This window comes from Pleurodeles waltl, chromosome 3_1 (genome assembly GCF_031143425.1).
Source record: "Pleurodeles waltl isolate 20211129_DDA chromosome 3_1, aPleWal1.hap1.20221129, whole genome shotgun sequence".
NCBI classification, from domain to species: domain Eukaryota; kingdom Metazoa; phylum Chordata; class Amphibia; order Caudata; family Salamandridae; genus Pleurodeles; species Pleurodeles waltl.
In genome coordinates this window covers 1,966,353,653-1,966,375,654 of record NC_090440.1, presented here as the reverse complement: position 1 = coordinate 1,966,375,654, position 22,002 = coordinate 1,966,353,653, and the positions used below count along the sequence as shown (strand labels likewise).

General features: G+C 43.6%; 1 protein-coding gene across 1 annotated transcript in view; it reads left to right on the top strand.

The window, feature by feature from the left end:
• The window catches only part of CTNS (cystinosin, lysosomal cystine transporter), a 133,240-nt gene extending 113,181 nt beyond the window's left edge, over positions 1-20,059 (top strand). Inside the window, exon 11 of the mRNA XM_069226343.1 lies at positions 18,062-20,059. Within this exon, the coding sequence (XP_069082444.1) occupies positions 18,062-18,198 (137 nt within the window). The 3' untranslated portion in view covers positions 18,199-20,059. The remainder of the gene's footprint in view (positions 1-18,061) is intronic.
• The last annotated feature ends 1,943 nt before the right edge of the window (positions 20,060-22,002 follow it).

Genomic DNA, 22,002 nt, shown 5'->3' with positions numbered 1-22,002 from the left:
ACCATGATATAAGGCAACCCTTATATCTGGATTGAAAAGTTCATGCACCATTTCACACAGGGTGCAATGGCAGGCCTATAGTCACCGTTTGCATTGGCCCCTATGAGTGGCACAATACATGCTGCAGCCCATTGAGGGCCTCTGGTGTACCAGTGCTCTGGGTACCTAAGTACCATGTACTAGGGACTTACTTGGGTGCACCAGTACGCCAATTGTGGGATGTAAACATTACCAAACAGCTACATTTAGGGAGGAATGACACTGAAACTGGGGTCCTGTTAAGCAGGATGCCAGTGTACTACAGTCTAAACACATGGGTCCCAGGCTAAAAGTGGGATTAACTATGCCAGAAAGGTGCTACTTTCCGACATAACCCCCTCCCAAATGAAAGAAAAGACTAGGCTTACCTAGGTGAGTCTTCATTTTCTAACCTGAAATATCTGGAAAGTCCATCTGTGTTGGCATGGTTATTCCCACTGGTTGTTCCACTGAAAAGTCCATCCCCCGTAGGGAAATGGAACACCTCAAAAGTTTTGGATTTTCACCATTCACCTGTTTGAGCCATAAGACAGGTTTATGGTCTGTCGGAACAATGAAGTGAGTGCCAGACATGTATGGCCTCAACTTCTTCAGGGCCAATACCAAAACAAAGGCCTCCCTCTCTATTGCTGACCAATTTTTCTAACAGGGGGTCAACCTTCTGCTGATGAAAGCTACTGGTTGATCCTGGCCCTCTTCATTAAGGTCGGGTAGTATTGCTCCTATTCCTATTTCTGAAACATCTGTCTGGACAATGAATTGCTTTGAGCAGTCAGGGGTTTTAAGAAAGGGAGCTGAGCAATGGCCTTTTTCAGGTCATCAAATGCCTCTGGACAGCTAACTGTCCAATTGCCATTTTTAGGCATCTTCGTGGAAGTCAGGTCATTCAGGGGTGTCACAATGGACCATTCCCCTTTACAAATTTAATACCCAATAAGTCCCAGAATTGATCTTACCCGAGTTTGAGTAGTGTGAGCAACCCAATCCACAATGGTTTGGATTTTTCTCTGTAAAGGTTGAACTTGGCCTCCAACTACCAGATCGCCCAAGTAAACAGCTGCCCTGTCTAGCATTTACTTACCTTGATAGTGAGGCCTGCCTTTGTTAAGGCCTCAAGTACACTTCTGCGGTGGACCTGGTGATCCTGCCAGGTGGAACTAAAGACAGCAATATCATCTAGATATGCTGCACTAAAGTCTTCTGGGCCTGCCAGAACTTGATTCACAAACCTCTGAAATGTGGAAGGTACATTTTCTGTACCAAAGGGCATCACAGTAAACTGGAAGTGCCCGCCAGGATTTGAAAATGGTTTGGCAGTATCTGTTAACCTGATCTGCCAGCAACCTGCAGTCAGGTCAAAAGTGCTGAGATACTTGGCTGCAGTCAAAATATCATTGAGTTCATCTGCACTGGGGATAGGATGGGCATCAGTCTTAGTGACTGCATTAAGACCTGTGTAGTTTACACTGAATCTTGTCTGTTTCTTTTGGCCCTGTGAGTGAGGTTTGGGTGCAAGGACTAGAGGTCTAGCCCAAGGTCTGTCTGAAGGCTCAATAACACTCAACTCTAGCATCTTCTAGACCTCTGCCCTGATACAATCTTAGACATGGTCAGGCTGCCTGTAGATCTTGCTCTTGACAGGGAGACTATCACCTGTGTCCACCTCGTAATCACACAAGGTGGTCTGACTGGGTGTCAGGGAAAAGAGTTCTGGAAACTGACTGAGTACTTGTCTGCAGTCAGCTTGTTGTTGGTCAGTGAGGCTGTCAGCAAAGACTACTTCACCTACTGAGCCATCAACAGGGTTGTGGGAGAAGAGATCAGGAAGAGAGTCACTCTCTTCTTCCTGTCCCTCATCAGTGGCACGAGCAAGCTCATGTCAGCCCTGTCAAAGTAAGGTTTCAGGTGATTCACATAAAGCATCCTGTGGGGGCTTCTTGGAGTGCCCAGGTCTACCAGGTAGGTGACCTCACCCTTCTGTTCAACAGTTATGTGAGGGCCCCTCCACTTGTCCTGGTGTGCTCTTGGGGCCACAGGCTCCAAAACCCACACTTTCTGCCCTGGCTGGTAAACATTCAGCACTGTCTTTTGGTCATGCCACAACATTTGACGTTCTTGGCTGACCTCACGGTATTTAGTGCCCGCAGGCCTAGTACATAGTCCAAAATGTCCTGTTTGGGGAGTTTGAGAGATTGCGCCTATCCCTCCTTCACAAGAAAGAGGACTCATAGCTGGTTGCCCAAACAGAAGCTCAAATGGGCTGTAACACACTCCCTTCTGTAGAACCTCTCTGTAGGCAAATAGAAGGCAAGGTAGTAGGACATCCCCTCTCCTCCTGTGTTTTTCAGAGAGTCCCATGATCATACCTTTGAGTTTTTTTTTTTAATCTTCAACTAACCCATTTCTTTGTGGATTGTAGAGGTTGGTGAATTTATAGGTTACACCACACTTCTTACACATTGCTTTCACGTAGCCAGACATGAAGTTTGCACCTCTGCCTGCACCACCTCCTCAGGGAAGCCCACTCCGGAAAAGATTCCTAAGAGGGCTTTGGTCACTGCAAGTAAAGTAGTGATCCAGAGGGGAATAACTTCTGGGTACCTGGTGGAATGGTCCTCCACCACCAGACTATGGGCCTGATTACAACTTTGGAGGAAGGTGTTAATCCGTCCCAAATGTGACGGATATACCACCAGCCGTATTACGAGTCTATTATATCCTATGGAACTCGTAATACGGCTGGTGGTATATCCGTCACATTTGGGACGGATTAACACCTCCTCCAAAGTTGTAATCAGGCCCTAAATCTGTTCCCAGAGGCTGTAGGAGGGTCAGGGGCACCAACAATGCAACTCCCTACCCTTTCAAAGGGAACCACAGCCACTGGTAGTGGAATTAAGGGGAACTCCTCTGTGTCTTCAGACTTGTGGGGCCAAGTGTGGAACAAGCCTGTCCCAAGTTTTGCCCAAGATGTCCTGCAAGGGGAATGTCATGTGCCAGGGTCAATAAGAACTCCCTAAACTGAGGAATGACCAACCGGGCTTGGGTTTTTAGCCTCAGAATAAAGGAGACCATTTTCCCAGTAGATCCTTGGGATCCACTGGCATCCCCTGCCTCTTTTGCAGCAGCTTGCTGTCTGAGGCCTTGAAGAAGGGGGCAGGATTTCTGCTCCAGGCTCAATTTCTCCCTAGAGACTCCCTCGGCCCCCAGAAGCTCAGCTGTGTCACACCCAAGCTCTTATGCAGTAGTTTCCTCACAAGGGGCAAGATCATCTTCTTGTGGAGAGTGAGCCTCACATGAGGTCTGGGTAGGAGGTAACCTTTTACCCTTCTTCCCTCTCTTCATGGGAGCTGCCTCGGCCATTGTTCCAAGCGCCAATGCACCTTGTTCTCCCTGTTTCTTGACCTGTGCTCTAGTTGCCACAAACACACTCAGTAATGATGCATGGGCCTGTAACTCCACTTCAGCCCATGCTGAAGTCTCCATATCATTGCCCCTATGACTCTCTACAGGAATGGATGAGGATACTACAACTTTATTAGGGCCAGTGCACCCCCATTCCCCAGCTGAAATTAATCACTGCCATGGAGTGGCACTTAATGATGTTATCCGCGTAGGATCTGGTCAGGTGTCACCAGCTTTTCATTCACCATGGTGACACTTGTACCTTTGTCACTTGCACCTGTGTCCATGTAAGCCTCTGTCTCAATACCATTAATGATGGGATGCTGCCTGTATTTCCTCATATTAGGAGGCCAGGCAGCCAAAGTGGCAAGGTAAATGCACCCTCTGACACCAAAACAGTGGTTTCTTCGGCTAGGCCAGAGTCCACTGCAGAACCCAAGGTGAACCTAGCTACCCTCTTGGATGTGGTACTGCTGCTATTGCTATTGCTAGGGGCACTAGGGGAAGTAGTAGCAGTACTGGTGCTTTTCTTAGGACAACTGGATCAAATATTCCAAGGCTGTTTGTTTTACAAAGAACGCACCATGGTTTCTTGTTAGAAGAAGAGAAGTATTTGGACCCACCTCCAGAAGAAGTTTGTGGACCTGAAGAAGACTCTTTCTTTAAGTCTTCAGGTTTCTCCCCATCCTTCTCTTGGGACTTAGAAGTATTCTATTTCTTCTGATCATCCCACTATGAGTTTTCTTACTCGCCCTTATGCGAACACATTTGTCTGCCTTCTTTTCCGATTCTTGGGGAGAGGTCAGCTCAGAGTCCACAAGGTATTGGTGCAGGCTTTCAGACATAGTTATGAAGGATGGGCTCTCTCATGATCAAATTGTACAGCCCTTCATAGTCATGTACATTACTACCATGTAGCCAGCTTTCCAGAGCTTTAACTGCACAGTCTACAAAATCAACCCAGTCTTGAGAGGACGCCTTCTGGGTTTCCCTGAACTTGATCCTGTATTCCTCAGTAGTAAGTCAAACCCATCAATCAATGCATTTTTCAAATTTTGTGGTTGTGTTTTCCTCTTCTCTAGCTACCAAAAGTGTGTCTCTACCTTTGTCTGCAAAGGGGCGCCACAGGATAGCTGCCTACTGTCTCTGGGGGACCTTTTGGACTTAATAGGCCCTCTCCAGAGCAGTTACCCATTTGTAGATGTCATCCCCAGATTTGTAAGGGGGAACTATCCTGCTGAGATTCCTAGAGCCAAAATGTACCTCTCTGACCCTGGAGTCTCTAGTGCTGCCACCATGGGGTTATAACTCCAAACTCTTCTGCTCTCCCCTCTCTCCTCTTCCCCTCTCCCCCTTTCAGCCTGAGCTTAGTTTTCTCAAACTTGAGCTGGTGTAACCCCTATCTAACACTAACTCCTCTGAGTTATTAGAGTAGATGGACTCAGCACAGGATGCTGAGGAGAGTGAGGATAAAGTTCAGAAGGATCCTTTCCTCCTGGTAACCCTTTGGAACCTCCCAGGGGGAGTAAAAGTGGACCTATCTCTGTGGCCCCCTTCTGCCAGAAAGGTGCTAGTTTCGTACAGTTATGTCTATTATTTCATTGGCGATTGCAGGTTGGAGCAGCAAGAGCATCCTGATCAATCAAGTGAGGGGTCTAGTGTAATGTTGAAGTCCCTCTCCCCCATAGAATGGTTTGGATGTCTAGCTGCAGGAGTTTAGAGTATAGGTCTTGTAAAAGGTTCGATTGTCACAGTTGGCCATAAGTGTTTCTACTTATCTGAGCATGTAGGATTATTTATTTGCTTTCCAGACATATAATACTGTTCAACAGACACAGCAGCACCCCCTTCCTCACTACGATAGGTACCCCATGGGCATAGTAAGAGGCTGTGTGTTTGTCATTGACCCATTTTGACTACAGCTGGCCCTCTGTAGCGTTTGTGAGCTGTTTCTCGCAGCATGCTAATCTCAGTACTGTACCTGTTCATAAATTCTAAAAACTTGCATGGCTTTGCACAGGTTGTTAAGCCCCCAAATGTTACAGGTTATTAATTTAATAGTTTGCATGTGTTTGGGTAGTTGATCAGTCTGAGTCGCTGTTGTGTTGTGAGGTCTTAAGAGCCTCTGCGCCTATGCACATGGTTAGGATTGCCCTTAACCATGAATAAAACATTCTGGCCAGCGTGGTGTCCATAAATACATGCGTTTTGTCATCCACTATGATTCACACCTTGGTGAGGTAGTGGAGAACATATTTGATACCCGCCTTTCGTAGTGTTCTGTTGGTCAGTTTGAACTTGTGGCTCGACTGCACCGTAAAGGTGAAATCTGGCTATACAGGGAGGGTGGGAACCCTGGGGGAGAGGGGAAGGCAGGTTGTTTTTGTTGAAGACATTTCGGTGAATTCAGCCTCAGGTAAGAGCTGTTTGAGCATACACTTACTGTAGTCCTCCATTTTGATCTTGTTTGTGGACTCATTATGCTAATGAGTGAAGTCTTCAGAATCTGAGACCTGCTGGTCCAGACGGCCAACTCATTTGTGATATCCATACACTCTGTCTTTCCTATAGTCTAAGTGGGCCAAGAGTGTCTCTCTTTTGGAATCTATTTTTTCTAAAAGATGTTTCATCTCCAGTAGGAGCAGTTTAGGTAAGTCTCCTCATTGAGCTCTGTAATTCATGACGGCTCTGCTTTGTCCACAGTTGATTCCTAGGTGAGAGTTTTTCCTGATAGCATTGACTCGAAGAGCCGAGCAGCTTGGCTTGCTTTCTACCTGCCTTCCTCATATTGGTAGTCTGGTACAACTGTTCACAGCCTGTCCCATCTTGTTTGGGTGGGGTAGAGCTTAGTAGGGTACAGCCCCAGTCCAGGGATATCAGAGTTGGGTACTAGTTGTTTCAGTCAGATTGTGGCCCTGCCTCGACCCACTAGCTCTGTGTCAGCGTGTATATAAAGGGGGTGTGAGCAGACAATCGCCGGATGTGCGGTGGGAAGGCAAGTTAAAAGGCTTCACTTTGAGTGTATTGCCAACCAGTAGTCCTTCATAGGGTCAGCAATGTCCCCAGCCGCACTTTTCCATTACAGGCTGTAAACAATTTGGGAGCCTCTGGCAGCCCGGTCAGCATTCCCTTGACTCTGGAACCCAGGGAGTGTGCACTACTATAATTCTGATTATGCACCCGCTCTTGTCCCTGTCTCCACCCTTTATTGGCCCCCTAGGGGGTTTGGCTTCTTGGGACTCTCATTCAATTATCATCTCTGCACACAGGATGGTTTAGTGGGTCGCCTCCCTGGTTATCACTGCTTACGCCTGCCTGTCTAGAATCACCACAAAATCTGTAATGCAACTACTACTACACCATGAAGAGGCTGCTTCAGCTCGGTGTTGTGGGCTAGGGTAGGCTGTCAGTCTCTGTTTGAGGGCCCAGAAATCACCCTGCAGCTAGTTGGGGTTGGGGAGGTGGGTCATCACCCGGCTGCAGCTTAATGCATGGCACCTCCTGTGCTCCCAGTGATAGCTTAAGTAGTCTGACTGTGGCAGTGATTTGGTGACACTCGCTGCCATTCCCAACGGTCTCTTACGCCATCTCGTGGCCCGGAGTAAGGTCGGTGTCCCTTCTCTCCAGCACTCCCACACCCATCCCTGAAGAGCGGTCCACTGTAGGAGGGGTGTTGCACGGTCTAATCTTCGCCCACCTCCAAGCAAGCTGCGCAGGTGAATTTAGACTCATTGCCTTGTTTTGTTATTGACACAAAGCATCCCCCCAAGCCCAGCCATTGCAGACATCTTCACCTGCGGCTTCAGGATTCTTTCAGTCCTTGGCCCGACTGGCCCACTCACCAGAGGAGTCTAGGGGCATGTAGCAGACCTGTTGTGTGCTGCCTCTCCCTGTCAGACTCTGCATGTTTGGCCCTGCCTCAGATTTCCTCATGACTGCCTTCAACTGGCAACAAATGGCTTCCACCTTTATATCTGTGATCAGCAAGGTTGGATAGTGTTGGATTACATCCCCAGCGAACTGAGCCTCACTAAGTTGCGTCCATTCCTTATCCGTGTTCTCTATCGAGCTTTGGTATACATTTTTCTCCTTCTAGTTGGCAGTTGCAAATAACCCCACCTTTCCATTTGAAGTCCCCAGAAGTGAAAGGTTTTCATTAAAATGGACGGCCCAAGGTAATTATGTGACTGGATTAGTAATAGTGGGTTCATAAGTGGACAGAGTGATGCTTACTGATGCCCAAACAGATGGTCTCAGCCCATTGAATGTGCCATGCCTAATTCGTTTTGCAGATTAGATGTAACAAACAGCAAACCACATTATTAACACATGATGACTTGACACTTCACATATCATTAGTTAACAGGTCTATGTTATATATTATTTTCCATTTGACCTTCTTGTAAGGGAGAGTGGTTACATCAATGAAGTGCCACCCAGTGAGTTATCTAGGTGTAAGATTTAGGCAGCAGAAAATAGTTATTCAGCAATTCTGTTGCTATGACAGAGTTAAGTCTCTGTGTTTAAAAATTCTAAGTCAAGTGAGAGAGGTGAGGCTTCTGTTTATATGAAGCATGCGTAAACATTTCACATACTGATGTCAGGGAATGTGGACAACTCCTGTATGATCTAAATGTGTATATATCTTCGGAAAAAAAACAAAGGTTAAATTAATGTAATAGTTAGGGAAATTTCTCAGTGACAACATTGACGTTTTAAACAAAAAAAAAACACAGAAATTAAGCAGTTACATTTAGTAGCACTAACTATAACTTGTGCCCTCACCATCCGCTACTTATAACCTCACATATGACATCACTCATGAAATTTCAAGTGACATCATTGATGACATCATCCAAATTTGACTTTCATACATATTGCTCTTTAACCCCTTGGGTGCCCAGGACGTAACAGTTACGTCCTTGGCTGCAGCGCTCCCCTCCAAGGGCCACGCCCCCCCCACTCCCACCTCCCATTGGCAGGGATGGAAGGGGAATCGCTTCCTCTTCCACCCTGACTCCCTCAGTGACGTCTGATGACGTCAGCACGTGATTGTGCACTGATCTCATCAGAGTCCGCCCAAACTGCGTTGGAAGCTCAGCTTCTGGTACGGATCGGAAGAGAAATGCAGAAGCATTTCTCTTACGATCACGTGCTGGGGGCAGGAGAGGCATCAAAGGAAAGGAAAGGCCTTTCCTTTGATGTCTCTCTGAGCATTTCTGCAGCCTGATCGTGAAGCGATCGGGCTGCAGAAATGCCCATTTGGCAAGGGCCGCTCCCCAAGGGGGGCATTTTTTTGAAGGCCTTTTCTGCCTCCCCAGGGGCAGATCAGCCTATTTTAATTAGACCAATTTGCCCCCGAGGGGGGCAGAAGCCACTAGACGCCAGGGAGATTTTTTTAAAATTGTAAACAATGAAGGGGAGCGACCCCTTCAGGAAGGGTCGCTCCCCTGGGAGGCAGTTTATTTATTAGACCATTTCTGCAAGGGTCGCTCGACTGGGGACAAATGTTTTTTAGCCCACTTCTGCCCCCCTCTGGGGCAGAGCGGCCTATTTCATTTAGACCGATCTGCCCCCAAGGGGGAAGAAACCACTAGGCACCGGGGATTTTTTTTTTTTTTTAACAGATGGGGAGCTACCCCGTAGGCAAGGGTCTCACCCCTGGGGGGCAAATTTATTTTAGTCCATTTCTGCACTTGTTAGGGGCAGATTGGCCTATTTCTATTAGGCCTATTTGCCCCTGAGGGAGCAGAAACCACTTAGGGGCCAGGGATTGGTGTGTTTTGTTTGGGGGGGACATCACCTTGGGCAAGGGTCGTTCCCCATGGGGGCACATTACTGTTGGCCATTTCTGCCCCCCGTTGGGGCAGATCTGCCTATTTTTGGAAGGCCCATCTGCCCCCAAGGGGGGCAGAAAGCCCACCAGAGACCAGGAAGTTTTTTTTTTTGTTTTTTTTTCAAAATAAGAAGGTGGAGGTATGGCCATACCCCCACCCCAAATAAATGGGGCCAAAGTTGTTTTGCCCACCAGTGGGCAGATGGGGCAATTACCCATGATCCACACCCCAGGGGGAAGGGGGACAGAAAGTCTACTAGATGCCAGGGAATTAAAATAAAATAGTGGGGTGTTGGCTACCAACCAGTATGGTCCTGGTTACGCCCCTACCCCAACTGAAAAGGGTAACAGTCTTTCAGTTCCCACCCTGCACACTAAAACATCTTATGCCACAGCAAGGAAATGGACATTTGATTATTTTGGGCTGTGGTTTTACATTTGGGCCATGAGAGCTTGTCTAACTCTCAAAATCGTCCCACTTGGAATGGTGAGGGGTGCACTTTTTGGACTTTGGGATGCTGCCATGTACAAAAATCTACGAGACCTAGACACATCTGGGTGAGTCTAGGGTGGTGTGCTTCACATGCACCCTGCACCATTTTCTTACCACAATGCGCTGCAAACCTCAAACTTTGCTTGAAATCACACATTTTTCCCACATTTTTGTGATGGAACCTTCCGGAATCTGCAGGAATCCACCAAATTCCTACCACCCAGCATTGTCGCAGCTACACTGATAAAAATTCTGCCCCACTTGTCAACGTAAAAACGTTTTTTTTTTTCAAACTGCCCTTTTGGACCCGCTTTGGTTCCCCGTCAATTTCAACATTCTTAAGGCTCTTCCCTGTCACAGGCATTTGGCCCACCTACACAAGTGAGGTATCATTTTTATCGGGAGACTGAGGGGAACGTTGGGTGGTAGGAAATTTGTGCTGGTATTCTGATCCAACACAGAAATGAGGGAAAAATGTGATTTCTTTTTTTTTTTAGCTAAATTTGAGGTTTGCGGAGGATTCTGGATAAGAAAACACGTGCTTATCCATGCAAGTCACACCTCCCTGGACTCCCTTAGGGTGTCTAGTTTTCAGAAATGTCTGGGTTTGGTAGGTTTCCCTAGATGGCTGCTGAGCCAGGGACCAAAAACGCAGGTGCCTCCTCACCCCCCACAAAAACAGGTAGTTTTGTATTTGATAATTTTGATGTGTCCACGTAGTGTTTTGGGGCATTTCCTGTCGCGGGCACTAGGCCCATCCACACAAGTGAGGTACCATTTTTATCGGGAGACTTGGGGGAAATGCTGGCTCCTCTCAGATTCCAGAACTTTTTGTCACTGAAATGTGAAGAAAAAAGTGGGGTTTTTTTTGGGCCACATTTTGAGGTTTGCAAAGGATTCTGGGTAACAGAACCTGGTGAGAGTCCCACAAGTCGCCCCATCCTGGATTCCCCTAGGTGTCTAGTTTTAAAAAATGCACAGGTTTGGTAGGTTTCCCTAGGTGCCGGTTGAGCTAAAGGCCAAAATTCACAGCTAGACACTTTCCAAAAAACACGTCCGATTTCAATTAGGCCTGCCTATGCAAGTGAGGTACCATCTTTATAGGGTGACTTGGGGGAACACAGAATAGAAGAACAAGTGTTACTGCCCCTTGTCTTTCTCTACTTTCTTTCCTTCCAAATGTAAGACAGTATGTAAAAAAGATGACTATTTGAAAAATGCCCTGTATTTCGTATGCAAGTATCCCAACACCTTATCCTGTGCCCATTTTGGAAATACAAAGGTTTCCTTGATACCTATTTTCACTCTTTATATTTCACCAAATGAGTTGCTGTATACCCGGTACACAATAAAAACCCATTGCAAGGTGCAGCTCCTTTATTGGCTCTGAGTTCATAGGGTTCTTGATGAACCTAGGTTATCCCCGCAACCAGAAGAGTCCAGCAGACGTAACGGTATGTTACTTTTGAAAATCTGACATTGGACGAAAATGTTACAGAGTAAAACGTGGCGAAACATGGCTGTTTTTTTTACCTCAATTTCAACATTTGTTTTTTTCAGCTGTTATTTTCTGTAGGAAAACCTTGTAGGATCCACATAAATGAACCCTCAGAATTATGTCTACTTTTTAGAAATGTTTAGCTGTCCAGGTTCCAACATGGGTTTCACGCCCATTTCGGTCACTAACTAAGAGGCTAAAAGCACAAAAAATAGTAAAAATAGGTTATGTCCCAGTAAAATGCCCAAATTGTGTTGAAAATGTGGTTTTCTGATTCAAGTCTGCCTGTTCCTGAAAGCTGGGAAAATGGTGATTTTAGCACTGCAAACCCTCTGTTGATGCCATTTTCAGGGGAAAAAAAACACAAGCCGCCTTCTGCAGCCCTTTTTCCCATTTTCTTTAAAAAAAACTACATTATTGCTGTATTTTGACTAATTTCTTGGTGTCCTCCAGGGGAACCCATAAACTCTGGGTACTTCTTGAATCCCTAGGATGTTAGAAAAAAGGACACAAATTTGGCGTGGGTAGCTTATGTGGACAAAAAGTTATGAGGGCCTAAGTGCAAACTGCTCCAAATAGCCAAAAAAATGGCCTGGCACCTGAGGGGAAAAAGGCCTGGCAGTGAAGGGGTTAAATTAGTATGACATTAGAGTCCTGACAGTAATAACAAAATTATTCAGGAGAAAATCATCCATTACTACTGCCAGCACACACACAACTCACTTAGATGTTGACAACAAGCAAGGTATGCAACATTGAGCCTATCGCATACACTTTACAGGTAGCAGAGATCAAAATTGGAAGGTTTAAAGGAAGTATTTATTTATAGTCTTGTGAGACACCCCTGCAACACTTGCAAGAGGTCTGGGAGAGAAAGCACACCCAATGGAAGGATTCTGATTGGTTCTTATGGATGTGTTTATTTAAAAGAAGAAGATTCCTTCCTTTTTGCTTTATTTCACTATTGGATTTTTCAGATAGTAGACATATTTGACTTGCTCTCCTATCCTGTTTATCTTTCAGAAGACAGCCGGGCTTCTTCACCAGCTCAGCCACCCAAGAATCCTTGCTGTGGCAATTCTTTGAAATGAGGCCAGGTGCCAAGAAAGTTTTTGTGAAGTACATTACGTGTAAACTTCTCAGCAGAGCTCAGCTGGGGTAGGACAAATAAACAATATGCATGAGTGTCACAGGGATGTGGTGACACCTGAGGTCTATGCATCCGCAAAGGCTTGCACGGGCAGAGTTGGCTCATGCTGCGGAGCTAGACAACTCTTTAGGGTCTTCCATATAATTTGCTCCAGGTGATACTGTGACTGCACAGGCTCTAAGAGCACAGGCCGACAATAGCCCTGCTTACTTAAAAAGCGCTATTTTGCAGCTTGTCTTAGCAGATAATTTTTTTATAAGAGGCAAGCAGATCTGCCCAGGTCTAGCTTGCACAGGTACCCCCTAGGTATTTTTTAAACCGTTTTGTGTACGTTTTTCTCATTTTTGCTTTTAAGGAGATGTTTGTGTAACACCTCAAGTTGTAGGTTTTTGTTGTACCCTTCTTAACAAAATGTTAAGAACATTTAAATGAAAAATATCAAATAAATATAAAAGTCTTTTCATAGCTACCCGCTACTTTGATGATCTATATTGTTTGCACTATGTTTCCCTTTCTTCCCCTTCTTAAAATATCTTGTGAGAGCCACGGATGCAGACCCCCTGCATTCAGTACGAGGGGGCAGTGCTTCCTGGTTGTCTCTCATAAGATCATACCTTTGATAATGGATTTGAATTTACACTGAATATATCCTGATGTAGTATGTACAATTTATATGCACCAAAATACTAACAGTGTGTTCAGTTTAATGGAATACAATCCATTACATAACAGTGGGCAAAATAATTCACTTAGATTTATGGGGAAATAAAACACATGTTTTATGTGCATGAGACCAACATTGCTACGTAGCATGCATTGATACTTATTTATTTGTTTTAAGTCCATTTATAATTATTTAAAAAAATTAATCATTATATAGTCGTTATCCTTGATAGGCTACATATCAGCAATGAAAATGAACTTTGATGTTTTTGTCCCTGTTGGTATCTAATTACATGTTTCCAAATATTGTTTCTTCTGAAACTTTGGTTGTAGAAATGTAAGATAGGAATTTTGAAGTTTCCAGGGTAATCTCTGCTTTACTAAGAGAAACATCATCACATGCAATCCAGCCAGATGAAGTTTTAAGGTTTACTGTGTAGTTACCAGAGTTGATTGAGTGTCCACGATGGAAAACAATAGCCACACTAGTGTATGTTTTCTTATGGATTGAAATCTGACTAGCTTTAAAGTTGGTGATATTAGTATTGATTTTGCTACCATCAGCTCATCTGCATCTTTGTAGCATGAGAATGAGATATTTTGAATTGTGTCTTACAACTAATGTAGATGACAGTTCTGATGTGTGTCTGGACAGGAGTTGGTTTGTGCAACTTTCATAAATAGTTTTTCAAATGACACCGACTTGTAATCTAGTACTTTAAGCTACACAAATCGCTCTGATTAAATGTCTGTTCTACCTGAATAGCGACAATTTACATTCATGGTTCTATGAACAGTTTGTTGTAATGAAGTCATTAATTGGAATTTCCTCACTTTCTAACACATTTAGCACTACCTTTACAAACGTCTGTGTATCTTATTGCAAGTTCAAAGTGAACTGTGGACCTCCATTACAGTAATCAACCATATTACATAGGCAGTAGAAATACACATGTATTTTCAGTATATACTAAATTGAAAAGAGTTGTGAAAGCTAGACATAAAGGTTTCTCTTTCTGTTGAACAGTTTTCAACCACCGGCTGTAGGTGCAGTAGGACATTAACTCCGGAAGTGTAAGAAAATGGAAAACCTATTATGTTGCTGACTTCATTAGTTTTTAGCTTTTTGAGCATTTATAGATTCTTCACTTCGTACGTAAATAGTAGACTATGATAAAGACCATCTCCAGTAAGACTCCTTCCTACTGTAACAAGTGTGCACACCAGAGTGTATTCAAAGATCACCTACTCCTTAGTATGTTTCCCAATCCCGCAAGAGTCATGCAAGATTGTAATAAAAAAATAAAAAAAGAATTAACATTCTGCTCCTCCTCTCCATAACAAGGATCACAGTATACATTTCTACTAGTATAGTGTATTGATAACTCACATACTTCTTTTTACTATTCACAATCACACGAGAGCCTCGTGAGATCATACAAATAAGTTGAAAACAATATACATTTATAATCTTCACAGTAGTTATCCCTTAGACATTTCCTTTCTAAATATGGGGGGGGACAGCATGTCCTTCCGCTTCCCTCTTATACAGCTTTCTTACTTCATTTTCACAACACCTCCAATTTTCCACAGTAAACAGTAATGGCGGCCATTCCATTTCTAACATTCCAACAGCCAGCAAATCAGAGCTCTTTTGCTCCGGCAAGAGCGCAAAGGCTTATGGGGAAAAATGGGCCTCTTAACCAATCACAGGGCTCCATTAGTTTTTTTCTGCTCTTGCGGGAGACTTGCTGGACTCTAGCGAGCCCAACTGCCAAAATATACAATTATTTGTCACCCTTAATTTCTCAAAGACTACTGAATAGATGTACACCAAATCACAAAATGCACAATCTGTGGCACAAGATCTAGCATCCTGGTGAATTTGGTGTAATTCTGTTCAGCGGTTTTTGCTAAAAACCTGTCTCAAAGAAGTTTACAGAAAATGCATGGAGATTTTACATTTTGGACCCTCCCCCCTTTTCTTGGCCTCCGCCTGCCAGGAAGGACCTGAGGTGGATGAACCTTTTTCTGAAAATGTTGTGAAGATTCGTCAAGCAGAGCTTAAGTTATTAGCAACCCAAAAAAACGCTCTGTCTATGGAAAAGCAGACCTAATTATAACTGTGTATGTGTATGTGTATGTGTATGTGTATGTGTATATATATATATATATATATATATATATATATATATATATATATAATTTGAGAGAACCTTAGAAATTCACTAAGAAACAAAAGGTTAGAGGGACGTTGTAGTTAGGTTCAGGTTTTACATGCACAACCATAGAGATTCAACAGTTATAGTTATACTTATCTGAAGTAACTATAACACGTGCCCTTCATTAACTATACCTTGCTCCCCGCCATGCACAGTTTTTCATCCATAATTTTATTGCAAATGTTGCAGTCATATATATTATCAATGATGTCATTTCTTTTTGTAAATTGGTGTAAATCTGTTCAATAGTTTTGGAGTTCAAGAGAATAAAAGATTTATGTACATCTAGCAATGCAGGCTCACCACGGTGGATCCTAGATCCGCATGCAAATAACAGTGCCTTGATTGGCTGGCCACAACCTGAAAGAAAAGTTCCAGGTGCCATTTTATGTGGCAGGATGTATAAAACTTAAAAGTGATAGAAGGGAACAGGGTACCTCTACTAATACTACTACTACTACTACTACCACTACCACTACTACTACTACTACTACTACTTCTGGGACTGATTGAGGGGTTTTTGATTGACCCCTCATGGGCAAGAAATTGGCCAAAAATGTTTTTTGGGGGGAGCACAAGGATCTGAGGATCCTCCTCGGTGCTCAGCGTGTTCACCCCTATGTGACTCCACTATTTAAAAAAGAATACACCCAGTTACAGGACCACTCACACATACACCCACTCACAGACCCACAGAACCACTACCACACGCAGTCACAGACCACACATGCATTATCAAAACCGTACACCCACTCACACACCTACAGTAATGGGGTTGGCTGCATGCGGTTAGATTAATGTATGGTAATTAAATATTACTTTGTGTAAAAAATAAAATAAAAAAAAACCTTTGAAATTCACAAAATAAAAAAGGTCACAGGTATGTTATAGTTCAGATTTTACACCCACAAAACCATAGAAATTCAGCAGTTATAGTTGTTATAGGTTCCTACTAAAACAATAGGACTGCATGTTAGGACAACAGAACTTTAGAATCCGGAGACTGAGTCCGTCCACACCATCAGAAATGGTCAACCCTGTTTCTGGCTAGCTCACAGTGCCTCCCCCAAACCCCTAACGCTACGGGGGTGGAATGTGATTATGGCAATCTGAACATGAAACCGTAGTCCTCAAGGGAATTGTGGAGACAGATCTTGCCCTTTCATTGTGTTACTCATGCATGCCCAGGTGAAACACAAGAGAGATACAAGATACGTTCTCAGTACATCTATTGGAACAAGCCATTGCTGTGGTAGCCGTCATCAACACTAGCATCGACGATGGTGTCGACGGAGTTCTAAGTGAAGATTTTGACCTCAATGGTTCAGAAGAAGGAGATCAGTGATGAGTCTCCTTTTTCTTCAGGGATGGAGTGAATGGTTGTGAAGAGACAAGGAATTTCCTCCTTTTTGCAAGGATCCTTGTGGTGGGTTTTCAAAGCCTTTCTGATCTCCTCAGAAACCCCTTGGTCAGAGAATCTTGACTTCTATGGGGCTTTGCAGTGGTGTCACTGTCCTCACCTGAAGAGCTGGATCTTTGGGATCTAGACATCTGTAGCCACAGAAGCAGTCTTCCTTCTCTGTCTCACAATGTTTTTGAGGAGAAGGTTCCACAGATCTTACACTCCTTCACCCGAAGTTGTAGGTAAATGCAATATAGACAGTCTCTGTGTGGGTCATCCACATGCAGCCTTTTCTTCCCACAGTACTTTCAGGAACAAAAAAGACTTTTTTGGATGAATCAGACATTGTAATGTAGGTAGGTTGATTCTCACAGGAAATAAAAACTGAGGGAGACTTCCTTCACACGATGCAAGGTAGAAAATCTGAGGGAATCAGCCTCTCTTGGGAGTGTTCTAGAGGGTGCTAGCACCTGATTGGTCATAGTTCACGTTTGGTCCTTTTTTAAAAAGGACATAGGCTAGTAAACTGATAGCCTACTACCATTATATCCTATTATATTTCTTGCATCCTGCTTTATTATAGTACCGTGGGACTGACACTTCGATGTCCGGGAATGATTCAAGCATATGAATGTATGAAAATATTAATACTGGATAACTGCAGTTACAGGTAGGTAACTCGTGTGTGTGTGTGTGTGTGAATATATATAATATATATATATTTATATATATATATATATATATATATATATTCCATTCAGACATTAAGTTGCCATCATTGTTGATGACAGGGTTGTAATTAGGTAATTGTGTTTTTGAGCATACTGGAATGCATCTGACATTTTGAAGACCTGAATGTCGTGACCGATATCCAATGGAGAACCTTGAAAGTATAGATCATACAGGTGTTTGAGCATGCAAGTGATGCGAAGTTGTCTGTTTGCAGATTCAATATTTATTCACACCTATGCTTCTCTATGTGCCAGTATCCACACCCACATATTGAAGCAGTGCTTCATGCTTGTTGGTCTATTCAACTTCTTTCAGTTTGCAAACCTGTCAGTTTACTGGGTATTGTAGACGGATTTGCTGCTTTAATAATTTTGTATTATTTTCTTTAAAAAAAAATAGTAAAGCATTGCAAATCTGATCCACGCAACAGTATATTAGATTAGAGATCTCTCTTGGAAAATTCAAGAGAAGTAATGATATTAGAGGGTGTTGGAGTGGATTTAATGCTGTTAATAACACGACTGAATATGATCATACTGTAAAAAAATCAAAAGTTTGTGTATTTCGTATTAGAATGCATTTCATGTTATTAAAAAAAATCCCTTCTTTTCTTTGAAATAGATGAATGGACCTTGATATTTGGTGACCCAACGAAGTTTGGCCTGGGATTGTTCTCCATCGTTTTTGATATTGTGTTTATGGTCCAGCATTATTGCTTATACAAACATAAATATGAAATTTTATCAAATGACCAATAATGTCCAACGTAAAAGAAATTATTTAAGATGATTGATTCATGTACCTAGATATCTGATGAATGTATATTTATCATGAACTACATTTCAAGTGTATTACAAACATGGAGATCATTCTTCATGATAAGTACCAGTAGTGCCTTACTGTATGGCCCAACCATGCAGGTGAATACTTCAACTCAATGATTCTTCAAGTTTTGAGGAAGACCTCAGGCAAACATTCTGGCTGATAGAAGAGTCAGACCATTGTGACCTTGGGAACAATGGATGAAGTTATCCAGTTAGAGGACCCATTCTGTGGAAGGGATGAAATTAGATGGACAACCCCTCAGGAATATAAGAGTAGCAACTGTTATGCTTTTGAAAGCACTTTTCTCTCAAAGCATTTTTTTTTTAAATGTGTGATTTCCTTTTTGCCTCAGCCTACATCATCTGTGTTTGTTTTAATTTTTGTATTATGCTTTTGAGACCCAGAGTCTGAGCCGTTGACTGTGTTTAAAGCCACAAGATACTGACAACTCCAGCACACGTGCTGCAAAAAAACAAAGCCAGCCGTAGACGCCTGGCATGCTTTTTTCAGCCAAGACAGACAACTTGCTTCAGATTTAAAAAAAGCTTCAGCGGATCCTGAAGAATGTATTACCTTCATACAACAGGTTGGCTTCTTAAAAGCATAACCACCCATTGGCTGTAAGGCCTGCCAGCAGAAGAACCGTACATCAGACATGCTTTTCTACAACCTACACAGGAATACAGCACTCTAAAGACATAGGCATCCTGGGTCAGTTTATGTGTTTATACAGTTGTGTTACATTATCAAGATGTGGTCGCCGTATGTTATCTCTGTCCAGAAATACCTGATTTAAACAAGCAATATCCATGAAACAGCAAATGAAAGAGGTATCTGTGCATTTTTCACCACTTTCCCTAACTGCAAAGGACTGTTTCCTTACTTAGTTATATTACAGGTGTATTTGTGTCTCTGTAATGACTTGGCCTGGCAGTATTTTAGACACAAAGGTGGTCATTATGAACCCCGGCGGTTCAGACCGCCATGCGGGCGGCGGCAGCAAAGACCGCCACTGGCACGGCGGTCTGAACCGCCATATAATGCACACAGGGAGGGCCGCCTGTGGTGGCCCTCTTCCACCACCAGGCTACCGCCGACAGACAGCCTGACGGTGGAGAAAATCATTATCCGACAGGGCAGCGCTGCCCTTCGGATAATAATCCCTTTTTTCCACCAGCCGGAAAGGCTGGTAGAAGGGGTGCTCCGGGGATCCCCTGGGGGCCCCTGCACTTGGCATGGGCAGTGCAGGGGCCCCCATGCAGTGCCTCATCATGCAGGTCACTGCCCGATTTACGGCCCTCTTCCCTGCTGAGCCGGTGAACAGAAACACTGTTTCCGCCCAGCGGGGAAAACATTATACAGCTTGCGGGGGTGGTAGTCCCGCTGGCGGTCTTCTATTGACCGCCCGCACTGACCGCTGAGATCATAATGAGGGTCAAAGGCTTGCATTAATTAACATGGATAACACTGTGGCTGTTTATGCTTGTCATTCCACAATAGCAGTGGAGTTTATCATTTTTGGAAAACACTTGGATTACAATCACTATTTTAATCAGATGTAGAACAGCTAATTTTGCAGAATCTATATTCCAGCTAGGAATGATTGAATTGATCGAGGGTGCATTTTAAATCATGGCCAATGTTAATGAGTAATTACTTTGCAGTGTGCTAGCAGCCTACCTCTTAATCCATAGAATACCAGGTCATTTGCTAAAATGTCTCGATTTATTGGTGCATTGATGCAATGCTTTTCTCCGAAATAAAAACGCCATATTGGTGGATTTCATGAAAAAACTTATTTAACGATTTTCATTTTTAGAATATGTGTGATTGTTGAATAAGAGTTTGTGTCTGAATTTTGAAAGTTGCATCCTCTGGTATGCATTGAACTCTGCCCTACTTAAGCACAACGTTGATGAAGAGACCATTACCAGTAGCACCCAGGCTAATCATTGTGCACATTCTTTTGTTTGGACAGCTCTCACGTTCCCATTTGGCTTGTTCCTTAAGGAAAGTCCGTACACTTATACCCTTAAGCTGGACATCCCCTGAGCTTCTCTCAATCAGTACCCGAGCCCAGTACCGGCAAGTCTCTGTTGCCAAAGACAATACCAGTACTCAAGAACATCAGGCGCAGTAATGCTAGTGCTGCTGGCGCTGTCAGGGTGGAGTCTGTCTGTGCACCCTCTGGATGCCAAGACGTCACTGTAGCCATGGGCTAATTCCCTGCTGAATTATTCAGCAGCAGCCCAATTGCAAGGCTTTCTGAGTGTTGAGACCCCCAGCGTCACAATGTGGTTGATAGCATAGGGTGCAATTTCCACAACTGCTGTCAGATACGTTCACAGTGTGGGTGTGTACGGCCGCCTAGGAGTTGTGAAAATGAAATCCAGAGCAGCTGGCTCAGCGCAAGAATAAAGAAAGCCGTGAGAGCCCTAAGGATTAAGAAAATGTCTCTAGTCTTGTTTTGGATTCTGAGAGAGTAAATGTCTGCTTGCTTGTGTGTGTGAGAGAAAGAGAGAAGGGGAGAGAATCTTGACGCTCATGGAATGATTTTTAAAAGAAATGTCAGAGTTGTGTGTCAGCTTGTGTCTCCGTGACTGTGTGTACAAGTGTTGTGCCCAATACAGACCATTTATGGGTACTCTAATGCTGCAGACATTACAAACCAAGAAAACATCAGCAAAATGTCACGTTTGAGCTTCATTTTTAGTGACACAATGTACACTGTGCTAATACATTTGTCATCTGTTCTAGTTTGCTCTGCAACTGCAGTGGTAGTCATTTTTGCTATTCCAAAGTTTCTTTCACCAGATACCAGGAGCAGCCTGGCCATTAACTAAATAATGGGAATAATGCCAATGCCAGTCAGGCTTGGTTAGGCTGTATTCTTGGTTTCGGGAGTCCTTTTCTGGTATATGGCCTCTTCACGCCCCCTCAGAGTACCTAAAAGTAAAGGCTTTCTCCATCTCACCTTGTAATGAAAGGCTGACACCTGTCCAGACCTGGCCACCCCAGGCATTATGGGCTTCCCCTGCTGGGTACTCTCAGATTCAGGAACCCGAGATGGTAGTTCAGTTAATTTAATAGTCTGGCACAATACTATGTATTTTGCAGAGCACATTTATGACACTCACTGAAAAAAATAAACCTGGCGTTCTAATTGAGAAAAGCTTTTCTTTCTGGAGCATAAACATGCTTCTACATCTGGTACGAGAACAGCTTTTCTTATGGCACGGGATGCTCGGTATACACTGATGGACTGAAATGTTCCATATATATGTGTGTGTATGTGTGTGTGTATATATATATATATTAATCACCAATGTCCACTTGTAATTGCCGAACTCTTCACAGGTGCCTCCATTACGTGCTAGTGGCTGCACGTTATCAATTTACAAACAAAAGAAAGCATGGAGCACTCACGGGTGCTTTGAATCCAATTTATTGCGCCACAGACGCGTTTCAGCAACACTTGCCTTTCTCAATGTGAATGCGCAAAAAAGAATCAAACAGCTGAGCAGTCTTTAAATAGATCGGTCGATATTTCAGATGGAAAGACAGATGACGGACTATCAGTTCACCTTAGCTCTGCCATCCAGGTCCCGCCATCATTCAATGTTTAGGCTCCATATTATTCAACCAGTGACACCCTTGTTTTTTAATTTCCTTTAGTAGAAGTCATTTCTTCAGTGAATGTGGGTTGTCACTTTCAGTCAAGTTCTTAAAGGGCCCAA